This window comes from Nerophis ophidion, linkage group LG26 (assembly GCF_033978795.1).
Source record: "Nerophis ophidion isolate RoL-2023_Sa linkage group LG26, RoL_Noph_v1.0, whole genome shotgun sequence".
NCBI classification, from domain to species: domain Eukaryota; kingdom Metazoa; phylum Chordata; class Actinopteri; order Syngnathiformes; family Syngnathidae; genus Nerophis; species Nerophis ophidion.
In genome coordinates this window covers 31,990,550-32,012,761 of record NC_084636.1, presented here as the reverse complement: position 1 = coordinate 32,012,761, position 22,212 = coordinate 31,990,550, and the positions used below count along the sequence as shown (strand labels likewise).

The 22,212-nt window shown below is 40.6% G+C and overlaps 1 protein-coding gene across 3 annotated transcripts in view; it reads left to right on the top strand.

The window, feature by feature from the left end:
* Positions 1–22,212, top strand: part of tubgcp5 (tubulin gamma complex component 5) — a 72,424-nt gene extending 50,212 nt beyond the window's left edge. The window contains exons 18-24 of one of the 3 annotated variants that reach the window (XM_061888741.1): positions 7,442–7,562; positions 7,659–7,810; positions 10,010–10,135; positions 12,025–12,113; positions 12,191–12,291; positions 12,367–12,415; positions 21,833–22,212. In XM_061888741.1, the coding sequence (XP_061744725.1) occupies positions 7,442–7,562; positions 7,659–7,810; positions 10,010–10,135; positions 12,025–12,113; positions 12,191–12,291; positions 12,367–12,413 (636 nt within the window). In that variant the 3' untranslated portion in view covers positions 12,414–12,415; positions 21,833–22,212. Of the gene's footprint in view, positions 1–7,441; positions 7,563–7,658; positions 7,811–10,009; positions 10,136–12,024; positions 12,114–12,190; positions 12,292–12,366; positions 18,686–21,832 lie in introns of those variants that run through there. The other 2 variants (XM_061888740.1, XM_061888739.1) reach the window with 2 other exon arrangements.

Here is a 22,212-nt window from a genome sequence, read left to right as displayed (position 1 = left end):
CTCGGAGGTGTATATTTTAATATGCTAGCATGCATCAAGGACTAAAATATGACTTGGGTGTACGCTGACAAAATTAGCTAGAAAACAAAAAAACGTTAACACGCTAAGGCAGGGGTGCCCATTACGTCGATCGCGAGCTACCAGTGGACCGCGGGGGGTGTGTCAGTTGATCTCCAGCCAGGCTTTTAAAAAAAATAGACCTAAAAATTAGTGATCATCAATCTTCACCAAGACGTCACTTAAATGACATTCACGGTACCGGAGGGTCTTGTGAGATGACGCTGGCTGCTGCAAGATCATTATTATGAAAATATGACCGAGAGGAAGGCGAGAAACACTTTTTATTTCAACAGACTCTCGCGCCGTACCTTCCGTCAAAACTCTAAAGGCCGACTGCACATTTCCTATCTTCACAATAAAAGCCCTGCTTCATGCTGCCCGCGCTAACTAAATACAGAGTCTCGGAAAACTGGCGTGCACAAGCAATCCCTCAGAAAGCTGGCGTGCACATCACTTGTGCACGCCAGCTTTCCGAGACTCTTATTTTGTTAGCGCAGGCAGCATGAAGCAGGGCTTTTATTGTGAAGATAGGAAATGTGCAGTCGGCCTTTAGAGTTTTGACGAAAGTCTGTTGAAATAAAAAGTGTTTCTCGCCTTCCTCTCTGTCATTTTTTCATAATAATGAACTGGCAGCAGCCAGCGTCATCTCACAAGACCCTCGGGTGCCGTGAATGTCAATCAAGCAAGCTACGGAATTTGCCGCCAATGTTTTTCTTGTAAAGTGTATGGAAGCTGGATGAATTAGATGCCAAAAACCAACCACTTTCATGTGGTATTGTACAGAAAGGACAACTTTTTTTCTCCTCCATTTGAAAATGTGGGCGTTATCATCATTACTGTCTGATTCCAATCAATGCAAGTCATCAGAATCAGGTAATACACCAACTTATATTCTTGTCTTTGTGAAAGACATCTATATGTGTTACACATGCTTGTATTATCATTAAACACATTTAACTTGTTTACAAAAATGTCTCTTTCATAAATAAATAAATATAAATGATATATATAAATGAGGTAGATCCCCTCGAGTTGGTCAATTGAAAAGTAGCTCGCCTGCAGAAAAAGTGTGGGCACCCCTGCGCTAAGGTATCATTCGTCAAGTAACACAATAGTTGATGCTGAGGTGTATACCTGCAAAATTAACAAAAAAGCTAGCACGATAATATTATAATGTTGACATGCCAACTGTAACATGCGTCAAGTACTAAAATATATTACTCTGAGGTGTGTACCTGAAAAAATTGTTCAAAATGCTAGCATGGTAACATTAGCATGCATCAATTACTAAAATGTGTTTAAGGTGTATACCTGCAAATGAACAGAAATGCGAGCGTGATAATATTAGAATGTTGAAATGCTAACTGTAGCGTCACAAATCAAAATATATTACTCTGTGGTGTGTGCCTTGAAAATGTGTTTAAAATGTTAGCAGGGTAACATTAGCATGCATCAAGGACTAAGATATAACTTTGCTGTATGCCTACAAAATTAACTAAAAAAGTTAAAATAAAAAAGCTAGCATCCTACCGTTAACACGCTAAGGTATTATTCGTCAAGTAATACAATATTTGACGTTGAGGTGTATACCTGCAAAATTAACAACAATGCTAATACGATAATATAAGAATGTTGCAATGCTAACTGTAACATGCATCAAGTAGTAAAATATATTACTCTGAGGTGTGTACCTGAAAATTTTTAAAAAAAAGGACTAAAATATGAAAAAAAAAACAAAAAACTAGCACACTAAAGTTAACATGCTATGGTATCATTTGTCAATTAACAAGCAACAGGTGTATACCTGCAAAAGAACAAAAAAGCTTGCATGATAATATTAAGAATGTTGAAATGCTAACTGTAACAAGGACCAAAATATATTACTCTGTGGTATGTGCCTGAAAAAAACATGTTTAAAATGCTAGCATAATAACATTAGCATGCATCAAGTACCAAAATAGGACTTGGGTGTAACCGTCAAATTTAGCTATAAAAAAGTTAGCATACTAACGTTAACACGCTAAAGTATCATTTGTCAAATAACACAATGTTTGACGCTGAGGTGTATACCTGCAAAATGAACAAAAAAGCTAGCATGTTAATATTAGAATAATTACATGCTAACTGTAACATGCATCAAGTACTAAAATATATTACTCTGTAGTGTGTACCTGAAAACATGTGTTGAAAATGCTAGCATGATAACATTAGCTTGCCTCAAGTACAAAAGTAGGACTTGGGTGTTAGCGACAAAATTAGCTACAAAGAAAAAAAAAGCTAGCATACTAAAATAACACTAAAATATCATTTGTCAAGTAACAAAATATTTCACGCTGAGATGTATACCTGCGAAATTAATTTCTTCATCAAGTAACTCAAAATTAACAAAAAAAGCTAGCACGATAATATTAGAATGTTGACATGCTAACTGTAACATGCGTCAAGTACTAAAACATATTACTCTGAGGTGTGTACCTGAATAAATTGTTCAAAATGCGAGCATGATAACATTACAATGCATCAATTACTAAAATATGACTAAGGTGTAAATATACCATATACTAAATATGACCTGCAAAATTAATAGAAATGCTAGCATGATAATATTACAATGCTAAAATGATAACTGTTACAGGGACCAAAATTATTACTCTGGTGTGTGCCTGAAAAAACATGTTTAAAATGCGAGCATGGTAATGTTAGCATGCATCAAGTACCAAAATATGACTTGTGTGTAACCGACAAAATTAGCTAAAAAAAAAAAAGCTAGCATACTAACGTTAACATGCTAAAGTATCATTCGTCAAGTAACAAAATATTTGACGCTGAGGTGTATACCTGCAAAATGAACAAAAAAAGCTAGCATGTTAATATTAGAATGTTGACATGCTAACTGTAACATGCGTCCAGTACTTAAATATATTACTCTGAAGTGTGTACCTGAATTTTTTGATACATTAGCATGTATCAATTACTAAAATATGACTAAGGTGTATACCTGCAAAATTAACAAAAATGCTAGCATGATAATATTAGAATGTTGAAATGCTAACTGTAACGTCATGTACCAAAATAAATTACTACTCTGTAGTGTGTGCCTTAAAAATGTGTTTAAAATGCTAGCATGGTAACATTAGCATGCATCAAGGACTAAAATATAACTTGGGTGTATCCCTACAAAATTAGCTCCAAATAAATTTTTTTTAGCATACTAACATTAGCATGCTAAGGTATCATTCGTCAAGTAACACAATTTGACGCTGAGGTGTATACCTGCAAAATGAACAAAAAAAGCTAGCATGTTAATATTAGAATGTTGACATGCTAACTGTAACATGCGTCCAGTACTTAAATATATTACTCTGAAGTGTGTACCTGAATTTTTTTTCAAAATGCTAGCATGGTAACATTAGCATGTATCAATTACTAAAATATGACTAAAGTGTATACATGCAAAATTAACAAAAATGCTACCATGATAATATTACAATGTTGAAATGCTAACTGTAACGTCACGTACCAAAATAAATTACTACTCTGTAGTTTGTGCCTTAAAAATGTGTTTAAAATGATAGCATGGTAACATTAGCATGCATCAAGGACTAAAACATAACTTGGGTGTATCCCTACAAAATTAGGTCGAAAAATTTTTTTTTTAGCATACTAACATTAGCATGCTAAGGTATCATTCGTCAAGTAACAAAATTTGACGCTGAGGTGTATACCTGCAAAATGAACAAAAAAAGCTAGCATGTTAATACTATAATGTTAACATGCTAACTGTAACATGCGTCCAGTACTTAAATATATTACTCTGAAGTGTGTACCTGAATTTTTTGATACATTAGCATGTATCAATTACTAAAATATGACTAAGGTGTATACCTGCAAAATTAACAAAAATGCTAGCATGATAATATTAGAATGTTGAAATGCTAACTGTAACGTCACGTACCAAAATAAATTACTACTCTGTAGTGTGTGCCTTAAAAATGTGTTTAAAATGCTAGCATGGTAACATTAGCATGCATCAAGGACTAAAATATAACTTGGGTGTATCCCTACAAAATTAGCTCCAAATAATTTTTTTTTAGCATACTAACATTAGCATGCTAAGGTATCATTCGTCAAGTAACACAATTTGACGCTGAGGTGTATACCTGCAAAATGAACAAAAAAAGCTAGCATGTTAATATTAGAATGTTGACATGCTAACTGTAACATGTGTCCAGTACTTAAATATATTACTCTGAAGTGTGTACCTGAATTTTTTTTCAAAATGCTAGCATGGTAACATTAGCATGTATCAATTACTAAAATATGACTAAGGTGTACACCTGCAAAATTAACAAAAATGCTAGCATGTTAATACTATAATGTTGACATGCTAACTGTAACATGTGTCAAGTACTAAAATATATTACTCTGAGGTGTGTACCTGAATTTTTTTTCAAAATGCTAGCATGGTAACATTAGCATGTATCAATTACTAAAATATGACTAAGGTGTATACCTGCAAAATTAACAAAAATGCTAGCATGTTAATACTAAAATGTTGACATGCTAACTGTAACATGTGTCAAGTACTAAAATATATTACTCTGAGGTGTGTACCTGAATTTTTTTTCAAAATGCTAGCATGGTAACATTAGCATGTATCAATTACTAAAATATGACTAAGGTGTATACCTGCAAAATTAACAAAAATGCTAGCATGATAATATTACAATGTTGAAATGCTAACTGTAACGTCACGTACCAAAATAAATTACTACTCTGTAGTGTGTGCCTTAAAAATGTGTTTAAAATGCTAGCATGGTAACATTAGCATGCATCAAGGACTAAAATATAACTTGGGTGTATCCCTACAAGATTAGCTCAAAAAAAAAAAAATTAGCACACTAACATTAGCATGCTAAGGTATCATTCGTCAAGTAACAAAATTTGACGCTGAGGTGTATACCTGCAAAATGAACAAAAAAAGCTAGCATGTTAATATTAGAATGTTGACATGCTAACTGTAACATGCGTCCAGTACTTAAATATATTACTCTGAAGTGTGTACCTGAATTTTTTTCCAAAATGCTAGCATGGTAACATTAGCATGTATCAATTACTAAAATATGACTAAGGTGTATACCTGCAAAATTAACAAAAATGCTAGCATGTTAATACTATAATGTTGACATGCTAACTGTAACATGTGTCAAGTACTAAAATATATTACTCTGAGGTGTGTACCTGAATTTTTTTTCAAAATGCGAGCATGGTAACATTAGCATGTATCAATTACTAAAATATGACTAAGGTGTATACCTGCAAAATTAACAAAAATGCTAGCATGATAATATTACAATGTTGAAAGGCTAACTGTAACGTCACATACCAAAATAAATTACTACTCTGTAGTGTGTGCCTTAACAATTTGTTTAAAATGCTAGCATGGTAACATTAGCATGCATCAAGGACTACAAAAAAAAAAAAGTTAGCATACTAACATTAGCACGCTAAGGTATCATTCATCAAGTAACAAAATTTGACGCTAAGGTGTATACCTGCAAAATGAACAAAAAAAGCTAGCATGTTAATATTAGAATGTTGACATGCTAACTGTAACATGCGTCCAGTACTTAAATATATTACTCTGAAGTGTGTACCTGAATTTTTTTTCAAAATGCTAGCATGGTAACATTAGCATGTATCAATTACTAAAATATGACTAAGGTGTATACCTGCAAAATTAACAAAAATGCTAGCATGTTAATACTACAATGTTGACATGCTAACTGTAACATGTGTCAAGTACTAAAATATATTACTCTGAGGTGTGTACCTGAATTTTTTTTCAAAATGCGAGCATGGTAACATTAGCATGTATCAATTACTAAAATATGACTAAGGTGTATACCTGCAAAATTAACAAAAATGCTAGCATGATAATATTACAATGTTGAAAGGCTAACTGTAACGTCACGTACCAAAATAAATTACTACTCTGTAGTGTGTGCCTTAACAATTTGTTTAAAATGCTAGCATGGTAACATTAGCATGCATCAAGGACTACAAAAAAAAAAAAAGTTAGCATACTAACATTAGCACGCTAAGGTATCATTCATCAAGTAACAAAATTTGACGCTAAGGTGTATACCTGCAAAATGAACAAAAAAAGCTAGCATGTTAATATTAGAATGTTGACATGCTAACTGTAACATGCGTCCAGTACTTAAATATATTACTCTGAAGTGTGTACCTGATTTTTTTTTCAAAATGCTAGCATGGTAACATTAGCATGTATCAATTACTAAAATATACCTGCAAAATTAACAAAAATGCTAGCATGATAATATTACAATGTTAAAATGCTAACTGTAATGTCACGTACCAAAATAAATTACTACTCTGTAGTGTGTGCCTTAAAAATGTGTTTAAAATACTAGCATGGTAACATTAGCATACATCAAGAACTAAAATATAACTTGGGTGTATCCCCACAAAATTAGCTAAAAAAAAAAGCTAGCATACTAACATTAGCACGCTAAGGTATCATTCATCAAGTAACAAAATTTGACGCTAAGGTGTATACCTGCAAAATGAACAAAAAAAGCTAGCATGTTAATATTAGAATGTTGACATGCTAACTGTAACATGCGTCCAGTACTTAAATATATTACTCTGAAGTGTGTACCTGAATTTTTTTTCAAAATGCTAGCATGGTAACATTAGCATGTATCAATTACTAAAATATACCTGCAAAATTAACAAAAATGCTAGCATGATAATATTACAATGTTAAAATGCTAACTGTAATGTCACGTACCAAAATAAATTACTACTCTGTAGTGTGTGCCTTAAAAATGTGTTTAAAATACTAGCATGGTAACATTAGCATACATCAAGAACTAAAATATAACTTGGGTGTATCCCCACAAAATTAGCTAAAAAAAAAAGCTAGCATACTTACTTTAACACGCTAAGGTATCATTTGTCAAGCGACAAAATATTAGACGCTGAGGTGTATACTTGCAAAATTAACACCAGTGCTAGCATGCTCATTTTTGAATGTTGAAATGCTAACTATAACATGCTTCTACTCCCAAAGATATTATTCTTAGGTGTGTACCTGAAAACATTTGTTTAAAATGCTAGCTTACTAACATTAGCCTGCTAAGGTATCATTCGTCAAGTAACACAATATTAGACGCTGAGGTGTGTACCTGCAAAATGAACACATGATAGCATGCTAATATTAGAATGCTACTGATTGTGATTGTGTTGAAAAAAATTAGCTGCTGATGAATTATTCTAGATCACCATTGTTGGTCCTTGGTGGACACTTGATGGTCCTGGTTTTGAGGATTGCATCACCTCTTCTGCTCGTCAGGTTCCCTGGCCTGTGGACATTGTGATCAGCTCCGAGTGCCAGAAAATTTACAACCAGGTCTTCCTGCTGCTGCTGCAGATCAAGTGGGCCAAGTACAGTTTGGACACGCTTCGATTTAGTGGTAGGATGAGTTTCTTCTAACGTCCCCGCGGGTGCCGGGGAACCTGCTGGGACTTCTTTTAACTGGCCAATCCTTCCTGCGGTTGGAACTTTGCAGATTTCATGGACTTCACCAAGAAAGTGGAAGGGGAGGTGGCTGACTACGTGAAGGCCAAGGAGTCACTCAAGCAGCAGATTCATCGCATGTGTTTACTGAGAGTCAAACTCATGCACTTTGTCAACAGCCTGCACAATTACATCATGACCAGGGTGAGACCACTAAATCCTTCAGTCACATGACTCAAAGACACCACGGCATCCTTCAGTCACATAACTCAAAAACACCACGGCATCCTTCATTCACATGACTTAAAGACACCACTGCATCCCTCAGTCACATGACTTAAAAACACCACTGCATCCCTCAGTCACATGACTCAAAGACACAACTGCATCCCTCAGTCACATGACTTAAAGACACCACTGGATCTCTCAGTCACATGACTTAAAGACACCACTGCACCCCTCAGTCACATGACTTAGACACCACTGCATCCCTCAGTCACATGACTTAAAGACCCCACTGCATCCTTCAGTCAAATGACTCAAAGACACCACTGCATCCCTCAGTCACATGACTTAGACACCACTGCGTCCCTCAGTCACATGACTTAAAGACACCACTGCATCCTTCAGTCAAATGACTCAAAGACACCACTACATCCCTCAGTCACATGACTCAAAGACACCACTGCATCCCTCAGTCACATGACTTAAAGACACCACTGCATCCCTCAGTCACATGACTTAAAGACACCACTGCATCCTTCAGTCACATGACTTAAAGACACCACTGCATCTCTCAGTCACATGACTCAAAGACACCACTGCATCTCTCAGTCACATGACTTAAAGACACAACTACATCTCTCAGTCACATGACTCAAAGATACCACTGTCTCTCTCAATCACATGACTCAAAGACACCATTGCATCCCTCAGTCACATGGCTTAAAGACACCACTGTAACCCTTAGTCACATGACTTAAAGACACCACTGCATCCCTCAGTCACATGACTTAGACACCACTGCGTCCCTCAGTCACATGACTTAAAGACACCACTGCATCCTTCAGTCAAACGACTCAAAGACACCACTACATCCCTCAGTCACATGACTTAAAGACACCACTGCATCCCTCAGTCACATGACTTAAAGACACCACTGCATCCTTCAGTCACATGACTTAAAGACACCACTGCATCTCTCAGTCACATGACTCAAAGACACCACTGCATCCCTCAGTCACATGACTTAAAGACACAACTACATCTCTCAGTCACATGACTCAAAGATACCACTGTCTCTCTCAATCACATGACTCAAAGACACCATTGCATCCCTCAGTCACATGGCTTAAAGACACCACTGCATCCCTCAGTCACATGACTTAAAGACACCACTGCATCCTTCAGTCACATGACTTAAAGACACCACTGCATCTCTCAGTCACATGACTCAAAGACACCACTGCATCCCTCAGTCACATGACTTAAAGACACAACTACATCTCTCAGTCACATGACTCAAAGATACCACTGTCTCTCTCAATCACATGACTCAAAGACACCATTGCATCCCTCAGTCACATGACTTAAAGACACCACTGTAACCCTTAGTCACTTGACTTTAAAAACACCAGTGTAACCCTCAGTCACATGACTTAAACACACCACTGCATCCCTTAGTCACATGACTTAAAGACACTAGTGCATCCCTCAGTCACATGACTTAAATACAACACTTCATCTCTCAGTCACATGACTCAAAGACACCACTGCATCCCTCAGTCACATGACTCAAAGACACCACTGCATCCCGCAGTCACATGACTCAAAGACACCACAATAAATGGGGTGGCGGACCACAATAAATGGGGTGGCGGACCACGGTAAATAGGGTGGCGGACCACGTTAAATGGGGTGGCGGACCACGTTAAATGGGGTGGCGGACCACGTTAAATGGGGTGGCGGACCACATTAAATGGGGTGGCGGACCACAATAAATGGGGTGGCGGACCACGTTAAATGGGCTGGCGGACCACTTTAAATGGTTTGGCGGACCACATGAAATTAAGGTTCGGACCACATCGAATGGTTTTGCGGACCACGTTAAATTGAGTGGCAGGCCATTATAATGGTGTGCCGGACAACATTAAATGTCTTGGCAGACTACATAAAATAAGATTCGGTGGCGGGCCACATCAAGTGATGTTGCAGTTCACTTTAAATGATGTAGCAGGCCACTATGATTTACGTGGACCACGTTAAAGGATTTGGCGAGACAGATGTAGTTTGACATCTGTAATTTAAAGAGGCCAGTGCAGCCCTCAGCTCTGACCTTTTTAAAGAGACCAGGGTGCCCAATAAAAATGTTGTTTCTTTGTTTTTTCTTCTACCTGAGCTCAGATCCTGCACAGCACCGGACTGGAGTTCCAGCACCAGGTGCAGGAAGCCAAAGACCTGGACCAGCTGATCAAGATCCACTACAGATATTTGGCAACCATTCATGACCGCTGCTTGCTGAGGGAGAAGGTGAGGCCTGACCTGTCGCACCTGTGACATAATGTTTGATGTTGGCTCTACACCTTTATTACGTGGGTCTCAGAGGAGCATCAACATTTTATTTCTAAATATGGAACATCTCCTGAGGAACTAGGTCAAAATCTGACATTTCTCTTCATCACAATAACTCCTCTACTCCATTTTAGACACTTTTATGACACTTAAGGGATTCAATACTTTGTAAGGTTTCCTCCTGAAATATTGTCAACATTGAAATAAAAAAAAAAAATTCCCGTAGATTATAGTTGAGACATTTGTCAAGATAGATGACATCACTTCCTCCTAGATGTCACAGAAAATATGAGAATGTGTGAGCTGCTGCCTCACCTTCTTCCTTTATATAACCATCTCATACTTGTCAAGATATTTACACAAAGTTAGCATTTTTCTGCCTTCACGTCCGTCCATCTCTGTCACGTCGTTATCTTTTATTGTGGGGCGGTATAGCTCGGTTGGTAGAGCGGCCGTGCCAGCAACTTGAGGGTTGCAGGTTCGATTCCCGCGTCCGCCATCCTAGTCACTGCCGTTGTGTCCTTGGGCAAGACACTTTACCCATGCCACCCACACTGGTTTAAATGTAAAAATTAGATCAATCAATCAATCAATCAATCAATGTTTATTTATATAGCCCCAAATCACAAATGTCTCAAAGGACTGCACAAATCATTACGACTACAACATCCTCGGAAGAACCCACAAAAGGGCAAGGAAAACTCACACCCAGTGGGCAGGGAGAATTCACATCCAGTGGGACGCCAGTGACAATGCTGACTATGAGAAACCTTGGAGAGGACCTCAGATGTGGGCAACCCCCCCCCCCCTCTAGGGGACCGAAAGCAATGGATGTCGAGCGGGTCTAACATGATACTGTGAAAGTTCAATCCATAGTGGCTCCAACACAGCCGCGAGAGTTCAGTTCAAGCGGATCCAAGACAGCAGCGAGAGTCCCGTCCACAGGAAACCATCTCAAGCGGATCAGCAGCGTAGAGATGTCCCCAACCGATACAGGCGAGCGGTCCATCCTGGGTCCCGACGAGCGATCCATCCTGGGTCTCGACTCTGGACAGCCAGTACTTCATCCATGGTCATCGGACCGGACCCCCTCCACCAGGGAGGGGGGGACATAGGAGAAAGAAAAGAAGCGGCAGATCAACTGGTCTAAAAAGGAGGTCTATTTAAAGGCTAGAGTATACAGTTGAGTTTTAAGGTGAGACTTAAATGCTTCTACTGAGGTAGCATCTCGAACTGTTACCGGGAGGGCATTCCAGAGTACTGGATATTGGGTTTCACTATGTAAAGCGCTTTGAGTCACTAGAGAAAAAGCGCTATATAAATATAATTCACTTCACTTCATTTCACATCTGATTGGATCACAGAACATGAAACTCGTGGCCTTTCTTGAACAAACCCTTGTCGAGCAACTTCATCGTTACAGTCGAGAAAACAAACAAAATAAGACAGGCGAGACACCGGGAAGAAGGACAAAAACTGGAATGCCCTGAGGGAAAAGGGAGGTTGAGGAGACATGCCTCATGCCGCAGTAGGCGACCAGCACGAAAGGGAAGTGGTTCCGTTTAGGGCTGCGATTAACACTGTGGCGCAGACCCGGGAAGAATTCTCACGAGAACTGAAATAAATGTCTCGTCAGATAGATAAATAAACATATTTGGTGAGAGTTATTGACAATGAGAGTATTTTTGATTCTTAAATGATTTTCATTTTGATTTTTATAGATACCTTTTCTCATGCTGGGCAAAAGAGATGCTTTGCTAATTAATTGATCACAAAATATTTGTATTTTATATGTCGAGATGTCCGATAATATCGGTCCATCTTTCATCTTCTCTTTCCTTTGCCAGGTCAGTTTCGTCAAGGAAGCCATCATGAAGGTGCTCAATCTGGTCCTCATCTTCTCGGACCGATGGCAGGCCGGGTTCGGCGCGTGGAAGTAGGAGCTCGCGGCAAAAACGACACCAAAGTACCATTTCATGTCGTCGTTGACGTAATTACGTGCATTTTCCCCAGGATCGAGTCCATTTACAAGATGGAGTCCGACTTCAAGAACTGCCACATGTTCCTAGTGACGATCCTCAATAAAGCTGTGTGTCGAGGCTCCTTCCCTCACCGTAAGCAACCTTCCGGCTTGTTTGGACTCCTTCATGCAGACCTGAGATGACAATGGTTGGTTGTTCTGTGCACAGTGGAGTCCCTGGCCCTCTCGCTGATGGCCGGCTTTGAGCAGTGCTGACAGTAAGTAGCACTCCAAGTCTGCTCCACATCTTCTTCTTCTTCATAATGTCAGCCACATAAAATCCTGCACTCCATCTTTTGGTACCGCGGATTGCTACTCCTGAACTTGTACAGGTATGGGATTAGAGGAGTGGCCTTGTCTTGGCTCCAGATTGACCTGAAGAACAGATCCTAGTACGTCCACAGCAATGGCACTGATGCCCACTTGGGCCCTTATCTATATTAAAGACTTTTTACTTTCAAAACTATTTGATTGTATTCGCTGATGACACCAACATACTTAGTAAGAGGGGCTGTCCAAACTACTCAACCTCTTCAATTTGCCCCCGGGAAGGCGTGATTTGTTCAACGAAGAACCCCCCATACTTGCCAACCCTCACAATTTTCCCGGGAGACTCCCAGTGCCCCTCCCGAAAATCTCCCGGGGCAACCATTCTCCCGAATTTCTCCTGAATTCCACCCGGACAACAATATTGGGGGCGTGCCTTTAGCGTCCTGTCTCACCTGAAAAGGAGACTATTATATCCATAGGTTGATCTATAACCCATAAAGTAGGCAGGCCCACAGCTACAGTGGGGCAAAAAAGTATTTAGTGCAAGTTCTCCCACTTAAAATGATGACATCCATCCATCCATTTTCTACCGCTTATTCCCTTTCGGGGTCGCGGGGGGGCGCTGGCGCCTATCTCAGCTACAATCGGGCGGAAGGCGGGGTACACCCTGGACAAGTCGCCACCTCATCGCAGGGCCAACACAGATAGACAGACAACATTCACACACTAGGGCCAATTTAGTGTTGCCAATCAACCTATCCCCAGGTGCATGTCTTTGGAAGTGGGAGGGGCCTATCCCCAGGTGCATGTCCTTGGAAGTGGGAGGAAGCCGGAGTACCCGGAGGGAACCCACGCATTCACGGGGAGAACATGCAAACTCCACACAGAAAGATCCCGAGCCTGGATTTGAACCCAGGACTGCAGGACCTTCGTATTGTGAGGCAGACGCACTAACCCCTCTGCCACCTGTAATTTTTATCATAGTGAAGTGAAGTGAATTATATTTATATAGCGCTTTTCTCAAGTGACTCAAAGTGCTTTTACATAGTGACACCCAATATCTAAGTTACAATTAAACCAGTGTGGGTGGCACTGGGAGCAGGTGGGTAAAGTGTCTTGCCCAAGGACACAACGGCAGTAACTAGGATGGCACAAGTGGGAATCGAACCTGCAACCCTCAAGTTGCTGGCACAGCCACTCTACCAACCGAACCATACCGCCCCATCATAGGTACACTTCAACTGTTACAGACAGAATGTGAAAAAAAAATCCAGGAATTTTTGATAATTTATTTGTAAATTATGGTGGAAAATAAGTATTTGGTCAACCATTCAAAGCTCTCATTGATGGAAGGAGGTTTTGGCTCAAAATGTCACGATACATGGCCCCATTCATTCTTTCCTTAACACGGATCGATCGTCCTGTCTCCTTAGCAGAAAAACAGCCCCAAAGCATGATGTTTCCACCCCCATGCTTCACAGTAGGTGTGGTGTTCTTGGGATGCAACTCAGTAGTCTTCTTCCTCCAAACACGACGAGTTGAGTTTATACCAAAATGGATACATGGATGATACAGCAGAGGATTGGGAGAATGTCATGTGGTCAGATGAAACCAAAATAGAACTTTTTCGTCTAGCTCTTCCCGGGGGATCCCGAGGCGTTCCCAGGCTAGCCGGGAGACATAGTCTTCCCAACGTGTCCTGGGTCTTCCCCGTGGCCTCCTACCGAAACACCTCCCTAGGGAAGTGTTCAGGTGGCATCCTGACCAGATGCCTGAACCACCTCATCTGGCTCCTCTCCATGTGGAGGAGCAGCGGCTTTACTTTGAGTTCCTCCCGGATGGCAGAGCTTCTCACCCTATCTTTAAGGGAGGAAACTCATTCGGGCCGCTTGTACCCGTGATCTTGTCTTTTCGGTCATAACCCAAAGCTCATGACAATATGTGAGGATGGGAACGTAGATCGACCAGTAAATTGAGAGCGGGCGAGGACCATAGACTCGGACTTCTCATCTCAGCCGCTTCACACTCGGTTGCGAACCGATCCAGTGAAATCTGAAGATCCTGGCCAGACGAAGCCATCAGGACCACATCATCTGCAAAAAGCAGAGATCTAATCCTGCAGCCAACAAACCCAATCGCCTCAACGCCTTGACTGCGCCTAGAAAATCTGTCCATAAAAGTTATGAACGGAATCGGTGACAAACGGCAGCCTTGGCGGAGTCCAACCCTCACTGGAAACGTGTCCGACTTACCAAGCTCTTGACACCGACAGACAGTCCGATACCCCATACTCACTGAGCACTCCCCACAGGACTTTCTGAGGGACACAGTCGAATGCCTTCTCCAAGTCCACAAAGCACATGTAGACTGGTTGGGAAAACTACCATGCATCCTCAAGGACCCTGCCGAGAGTTTAGATCTGGTCCACAGTTCCACGACCAGGACAAAAACCACACTGTTCCTCCTGAATCCGAGGTTTGACTATCCGGCGTAGCCTCCTCTCCAGTACACCTGAATAGACCTTACCGGGAAGGCTGAGGAGTGTGATCCCATGATAGTTGGAACACACCCTTGGGTTCCCCTTCTTAAAGAGAGGAACCAGCAACCCGGTCTGCCAATCCAGAGGCACCGTCCCTGATGTCCACGCGATGCTGCAGAGTTCCAAAATATTGGAGAAAATAATTTCGGTTCATCCAGGACAGCTCGAATTTTGTTGTTCAGTCTTCTCCATTGAACACGATGTCCGAAAGGATTTACTCATTCATGAACGGATTATCTTCTGCATTTGACCCATGACCCTTGATCACCCCCTGGGAGGTGAGGGGAACAGTGGGCGCCCGAGAATCATTTTTGGTGTTTAACCCCCAATTCCAACCCTTGATGCTGACTGCCAAGCAGGGAGTTAATGGGTCCCATTTTTTTTGTCTTTGGTATGACTCGGCCAGGGTTTGAACTCACAACCTACCGATCTCAGGGCGGACGCTCTAACCACTAGGCCACTGAGTAGTGTAAGACTAGATGTAACCAATCTAAGTCTAAGACTAGATGTGACCAATCTAAGTCTAAGACTAGATGTGACCAATCTAAGTCTAAGACTAAATGGGATCAATCTAAGTCTAAGATTAGATGTGAACGATTTAAGTCTAAGAGTAGATGTGACCAATTTAAGTCTAAGACTAAATGTGACCAACCCTGAGTCTAAGACTAGATCAGACCAATCTAAATGTAAGACTTGATCAAACCAATCTAAGTCTAAGACTAAATGTGACCAACCCTGAGTCTAAGACTAGATCGGACCAATCTAAGTCTAAGATTTGATCAAACCAATCTAAGTCTAAGACTAGATGTGACCAATCTAAGTCTAAGACTAAATGGGATCAATCTAAGTCTAAGATTAGATGTGAACGATTTAAGTCTAAGAGTAGATGTGACCAATTTAAGTCTAAGGCTAAATGTGACCAACCCTGAGTCTAAGACTAGATCAGACCAATTTAAATGTAAGACTTGATCAAACCAATCTAAGTCTAAGACTAAATGTGACCAACCCTGAGTCTAAGACTAGATCAGACCAATCTAAATGTAAGACTTGATCAAACCAATCTAAGTCTAAGACTAAATGTGACCAACCCTGAGTCTAAGACTAGATCGGACCAATCTAAGTCTAAGATTTGATCAAACCAATCTAAGTCTAAGACTAGATGTGACCAATCTAAGTCTAAGACTAAATGGGATCAATCTAAGTCTAAGATTAGATGTGAACGATTTAAGTCTAAGAGTAGATGTGACCAATTTAAGTCTAAGACTAAATGTGACCAACCCTGAGTCTAAGACTAGATCAGACCAATCTAAATGTAAGACTTGATCAAACCAATCTAAGTCTAAGACTAAATGTGACCAACCCTGAGTCTAAGACTAGATCAGACCAATCTAAATGTAAGACTTGATCAAACCAATCTAAGTCCAAGACTAAATGTGACCAACCCTGAGTCTAAGACTAGATCGGACCAATCTAAGTCTAAGATTTGATCAAACCAATCTAAGTCTAAGACTAGATGTGACCAATCTAAGTCTAAGACTAAATGGGATCAATCTAAGTCTAAGATTAGATGTGAACGATTTAAGTCTAAGAGTAGATGTGACCAATCTAAGTCTAAGATTTGATCAAACCAATCTAAGTCCAAGACTAGATTGGACCAATCTATGGGGGTTAAATCAGTGGTCCCCAACCTTTTTGTATCCGCGGACCGGTCAACGCTTAATAATTGGTCCCGCGGCCCGGGTGGAGGAGGGCTAGGTTTTCCTTTTTCTTAATTTATTTTTTATTTTTTTTATTTGTCATGAAAAAGGGACGTTTTTGTCATGAAAAATGGAGGTTTTTGTGGTTGGTGCACTAATTGTAAGTGTATATTGTGTTTTTGATGTTGATTTAGTGGAAAAAAAATTAATAATTAATAAATTAATAAAAAATTATTCTGCGGCCCGGTACCAATCGGGCCGCGACCCGGTGGTTGGGGACTACTGCGTTAAATCACCAAAAATGATTCCCGGGCGTGGCCACCACTGCTGCTCACTGCTCCCCTCCCTGGTATGATCAAGGGTGAGAGGTCAAATGCAGAGAATAATTTCGCCACACATAGTGTGTGTGTGACAAACATTGGTAATTTAACTTTAAGTCTAAGACTATATTGGACTAATCTAAGTCAAAGACTAGATCTGACCAATCTCAGTCTAAGACTAAATGTGACCAACCCTAAGTCTAAGACTAGACGTGACCAATCTAAGTCTAAGACTATATGTGACCAATCAACGTCTAGAACTAAATGTGACCTATATAAGTCTAAATGTGAACAATCTAAGTCTAAGACTAGATGTGACCAATCTAACTCTAAGACTAGATGTGACCAATCTAAGTCTAAATGTGACCAATGTAAGTCTAAAACTAGATGTGACCAACCCTAAGTCTAAGACTAGACAGAACCAATCTAAGTCTAGACCTAATGTGACCAATATAAGTCTAAATGTGACCAATCTAAGTCTAAGACGATATGTGACCAATCTAAGTCTAGAGCTAAATGTGACCAATCTAAGTCTAAATGTGACCAATGTAAGTCTAAAACTAGATGTGACCAATCTTAGTCTAACACTAAATGTGACCAATCTCGGTCTAAGACTAAATGTGACCAACCCTAAGTCTAAGACTAGACAGGACCAATCTAAGTCTAAGACTATATGTGACCAATCTAAATCTAGAACTAAATGTGACCAATATAAGTCTAAATGTGAACAATCTAAGTCTAAGACTAGATGTGACCAATCTAAGTCTAAGACTAGATGTGACTAATCTAAGTGTAAGACTAGATGTGATCAATCTAAATATAAGACTAGACGTGACTAATCCAACTCTAAGACTAGATGTGACCAATCTAAGTCTAAGACTAAATGTGACCAATCTAAGTCTAAGACTAAATGTGACCAATCTAAGACTAGATGTGACCAATCTAGGTCTAAGACTAGATGTGAATAATCTAACTCTAAGACTAGATGTGACCAATGTAAGTCTAAGACTAAATGTGAACAATCTAAGTCTAAGACTAAATGTGACCAATCTAAGTCTAAGACTAGATGTGACTAATCTAATAATAATAATAATAATAATGGATTAGATTTATATCACGCTTTTCTATTGTTAGATTGTGACCAATCTAAGACTAAGACTAGATGTGACCAGTCTAAGGCTAGATATGACCACTCTAAGACTAGATGTGACCAATCTAAGGCTAGATATGACCACTCTAAGACTAGATGCGACCAGTGTAAGACTAGATGTGACCAATCTAAGTCGTGTCCAATGTCTGAATAAATGAAACTTCAACTCTACTCAAGTCCTTTTGAAGACATTATGTACTCGCTCTTTCACAGTCAAAAAGGATCGTTCAGCATCAGTTATATTTTCCAAGTATGACGTGTAGAGTGGAACCTAGACCTATGAACCCCTCTGTTTGCAAACTTTTACATTGACAAACCTTCCCATGGAGCCAAACGCGAACCATGTCTCTGTGTACCATCGCTTCGCTCAGTCGCTCATTTTGTGTCGCGCCCGCAGGCAAAAAGCAGGGCGCAGCATTTTCGGAGGAGGCGGAGCTTTGTCCATGTTGCTTACTCAATGCGAGTCCCAAAAAGACAACAGTGCAACGTTACTGTGGAGTTAAAAAAACAAAGGCTACAGAACCCAAAACCAGTGAAATTGTCACGTTGTGTAAATGGTAAATAAAAACAGAATACAATGATTTAAAAATCATTTTCAACTTAAATAGACTGCAAAGACAAGATACGTAACGTTTCAACTGGTAAACTTTATTTATTGCATATATTTGTCATGATTCGCTACTTGGATCGTGTCATGTTCTGCACATAAGCCATGATATTACAGACCTTTGATCCCTCAGGCGGTACTGCATCAAAAAGCGACATCAGTGTGTAAAGGATATCACCACATGGGCTCAGGAACACTTCAGAAAACCACTTTCAGTAACTACAGTTTGTCGCTGCATCTTTAAGTGCAAGTTAAAACTCTACAATGCAAACCCAACGCCATTTATCAACAACACCCAGAAACGGCGCCGGCTTCGCTGGGCTCCAGCTAATCTAAGATGGACTGATGCAAAGTGGAAAAGTGTTCATTTGGTCTGACGAGTCTGATTCGCTACTTGGATCGTGTCATGTTCTGGTTTGGTTCTGTTTCCGTATCGTATCTTGTTAGTATTTTGTCTTCTTTAGTTTCTGTTTTGTTCTGTTGTCATAGTTACGTATTTTGTTTTCTCACGCGCACCGGCTTGTTCATTATCCCCTCTATTTAAGCCTGCCCTTTTTGGTCATTCGCTCTCGCTGTCTAATTCGTATTTGATGCAACAGGTGACGTCGCTATCCCCGTTTGTGGTCAAGACTTTGTGTACGTTAGCTTCCACGCTATTCCTCCGGTTGTTTATTTCCCCAGCTCACATGCTAGCGTCTTTAGTTCTTTCTAGCTCACATGCTAGTTCTGTGGGTTTTGTCTCTAGTGCCTTTGTGCAAGTATTTCTGTTCTTAGTTTGTTCTATAGTAGAAATAAATCTTCATTTCTTACCGTGACGCTGTGTCCATTGCGCCTGCACTATTGAGAGAACGCACCCTCATCACCACAATGCCAGCCAACCGTCACAATATTAGCTCATTTGGAATTGGATTCAAAAAAGCTGCAACAAGTGGTAAAAAAGACTGAGAAAGTTGAGGAATGCTCATCAAACACTTATTGGGAACATCCCACAGGTGAACAGGCTAATTGGGAACAGGTGGGTGCCATGATTGGGTATAAAAGCAGCTTCTGTGAAATGTTCAGTCATTCACAAACAAGGACGGGGCGAGGGTCACCACTTTGTCAACAAATGCCTGAGCAAATTGTTTAAAAACAACATTTCTCAGCCAGCTGTTGCAAGGAATTTATGGATTTCACCATCTACGCTCCGTAATATCATCAAAAGGTTCAGAAAATCTGGAGAAATCACTGCACGTAAGCCATGATATTACAGACCTTCGATCCCTCAGGCGGTACTGCATCAAAAAAGCGACATCAGTGTGTAAATGATATCACCACATGGGCTCAGGAACACTTCAGAAAACCACTTTCAGTAGCTACAGTTTGTCGCTGCATCTTTAAGTGCAAGTTAAAACTCGACTTTGCAAAGTGAAAGCCATTTATCAACAACACCCAGAAACGCTGCCGGCTTCACTGGGCCCGAGCTCATCTAAGATGGACCGATGCAAAGTGGAAAAGTGTTCATTTGGTCTGACGAGTCCACATTTCAAATTGTTTTTGGAAACTGTGTACATTGTGTCCTCCGGACCAAAGAGGAAAAGAACCATCTGGAAAAGCTTCAAAAATGTGTTTCCTCAGTTCCTAAACGCTTACTGAGTGTTGTTAAAAGGAAAGGCCATGTAACACTGGCAAAAATGCCCCTGTGACAACTTTTTGCTGCCAATAAATTCTAAGTTAATGATTATTTGCAGAAAAAAAACAAAATTCTCAGTCTGAACATTAAATATCTTGTCTTTGCAGTTTATTCAGTTGAATATAAGTTGAAAAGGGGGCTTCACGGTGGCAGAGGGGTTAGTGCGTCTGCCTCACAATACGAAGTTCCTGCAGTCCTGGGTTCTAATCCAGGCTCGGGAACTTTCTGTGTGGAGTTTGCATGTTCTCCCCGTGAATGCGTGGGTTCCCTCCGGGTACTCCGGCTTCCTCCCACTTCCAAAGACAAGCACCTGGGGATAAGCCCCTCCCACTTCCAAAGACATGCACCTGGGGATAAGCCCCTCCCACTTCCAAAGACATGCACCTGGGGATAGGTTGATTGGCAACACTAAATGGTCCCTAGTGTGTGAATGTGAGTGTGAATGTTGTCTGTCTATCTGTGTTTGCCCTGTGATGAGGTGGCGACTTGTCCAGGGTGTACCCCGCCTTCCGCCCGATTGTAGCTGAGATAGGCGCCAGCACCCCCCCGTGACCCCAAAAGGGAATAAGCGGTAGAAAATGGATGGATGGATGGATAAGTTGAAAAGGATTTGCAAATCATTGCATTCTGTTTTTATTTACCATTTACACAACGTGATAACTACACTGGTTTTGGGTTTTGTGTTTGCGAAGAGTACATTAACGGCAAGTAGTATTTGTGATTGGACCAGGCTTTTCTTACCATGAATTGATTAACGTGGACCCCGACTTAAACAAGTTGAAAAACTTATTCGGGTGTTACCATCCATCCATCCATTTCCTACCGCTTATTCCCTTCTGGGGTTGCGGGGGGCGCTGGCGCCTATCTCAGCTACAATCGGGCGGAAGGCGGGGTACACCCTGGACAAGTCGCCACCTCATCGCAGGGCCAACACAGATAGACAGACAACATTCACACTCACATTCACACACTAGGGCCAATTTAGTGTTGCCAATCAACCTATCGGGTGTTACCATTTAGTGGTCAATTGTACGGAATATGTACTGTATTGTGCAATTTACTAATAAAAGTATCAATCAATCAATCAATTCTGGAAAAAGATGCCAAAGCAGACTTTCTGTATTTCACACCTAAGGAGAAGGCACTCTTTCAGCACACACACACACGGTACCTCCCTTCTCCCCCTCTGTGCTCTGATTTTTACCTTTGTAAATATGTACTATTGTAGCAATATGGTTGTTAAAGGTTAAGGATTTTTGTGATTTTTGATTGTTTGTGAGGGCACCAAATGTGTGGCCGAGCAGCGCAAAAAGCCAATTCAGCTTGTAAATAAATACAAATTGATCCTTCACCTCCTTCTTATGTGTGTTTGATATACAGTGGGAGTGTCCAAACTATGACATCCTCAGTTAGACCCCGGAGACGTCACAAGCTTATTAAGGAGTCAGGCCGGCGAAGTGCCTGAACCTTAATTCAAAATATTGGACAGTCTGGTTGCTCCAGTTGTGATGATATCTTCAATCAATCAATCAATCAATGTTTATTTATATAGCCCCAAATCACAAATGTCTCAAAGGACTGCACAAATCATTACGACTACAACATCCTCGGAAGAACCCACAAAAGGGCAAGGAAAACTCACACCCAGTGGGCAGGGAGAATTCACATCCAGTGGGATGCCAGTGACAATGCTGACTATGAGAAACCTTGGAGAGGACCTCAGATGTGGGCAACCCCCCCCCCCCCTCTAGGGGACCGAA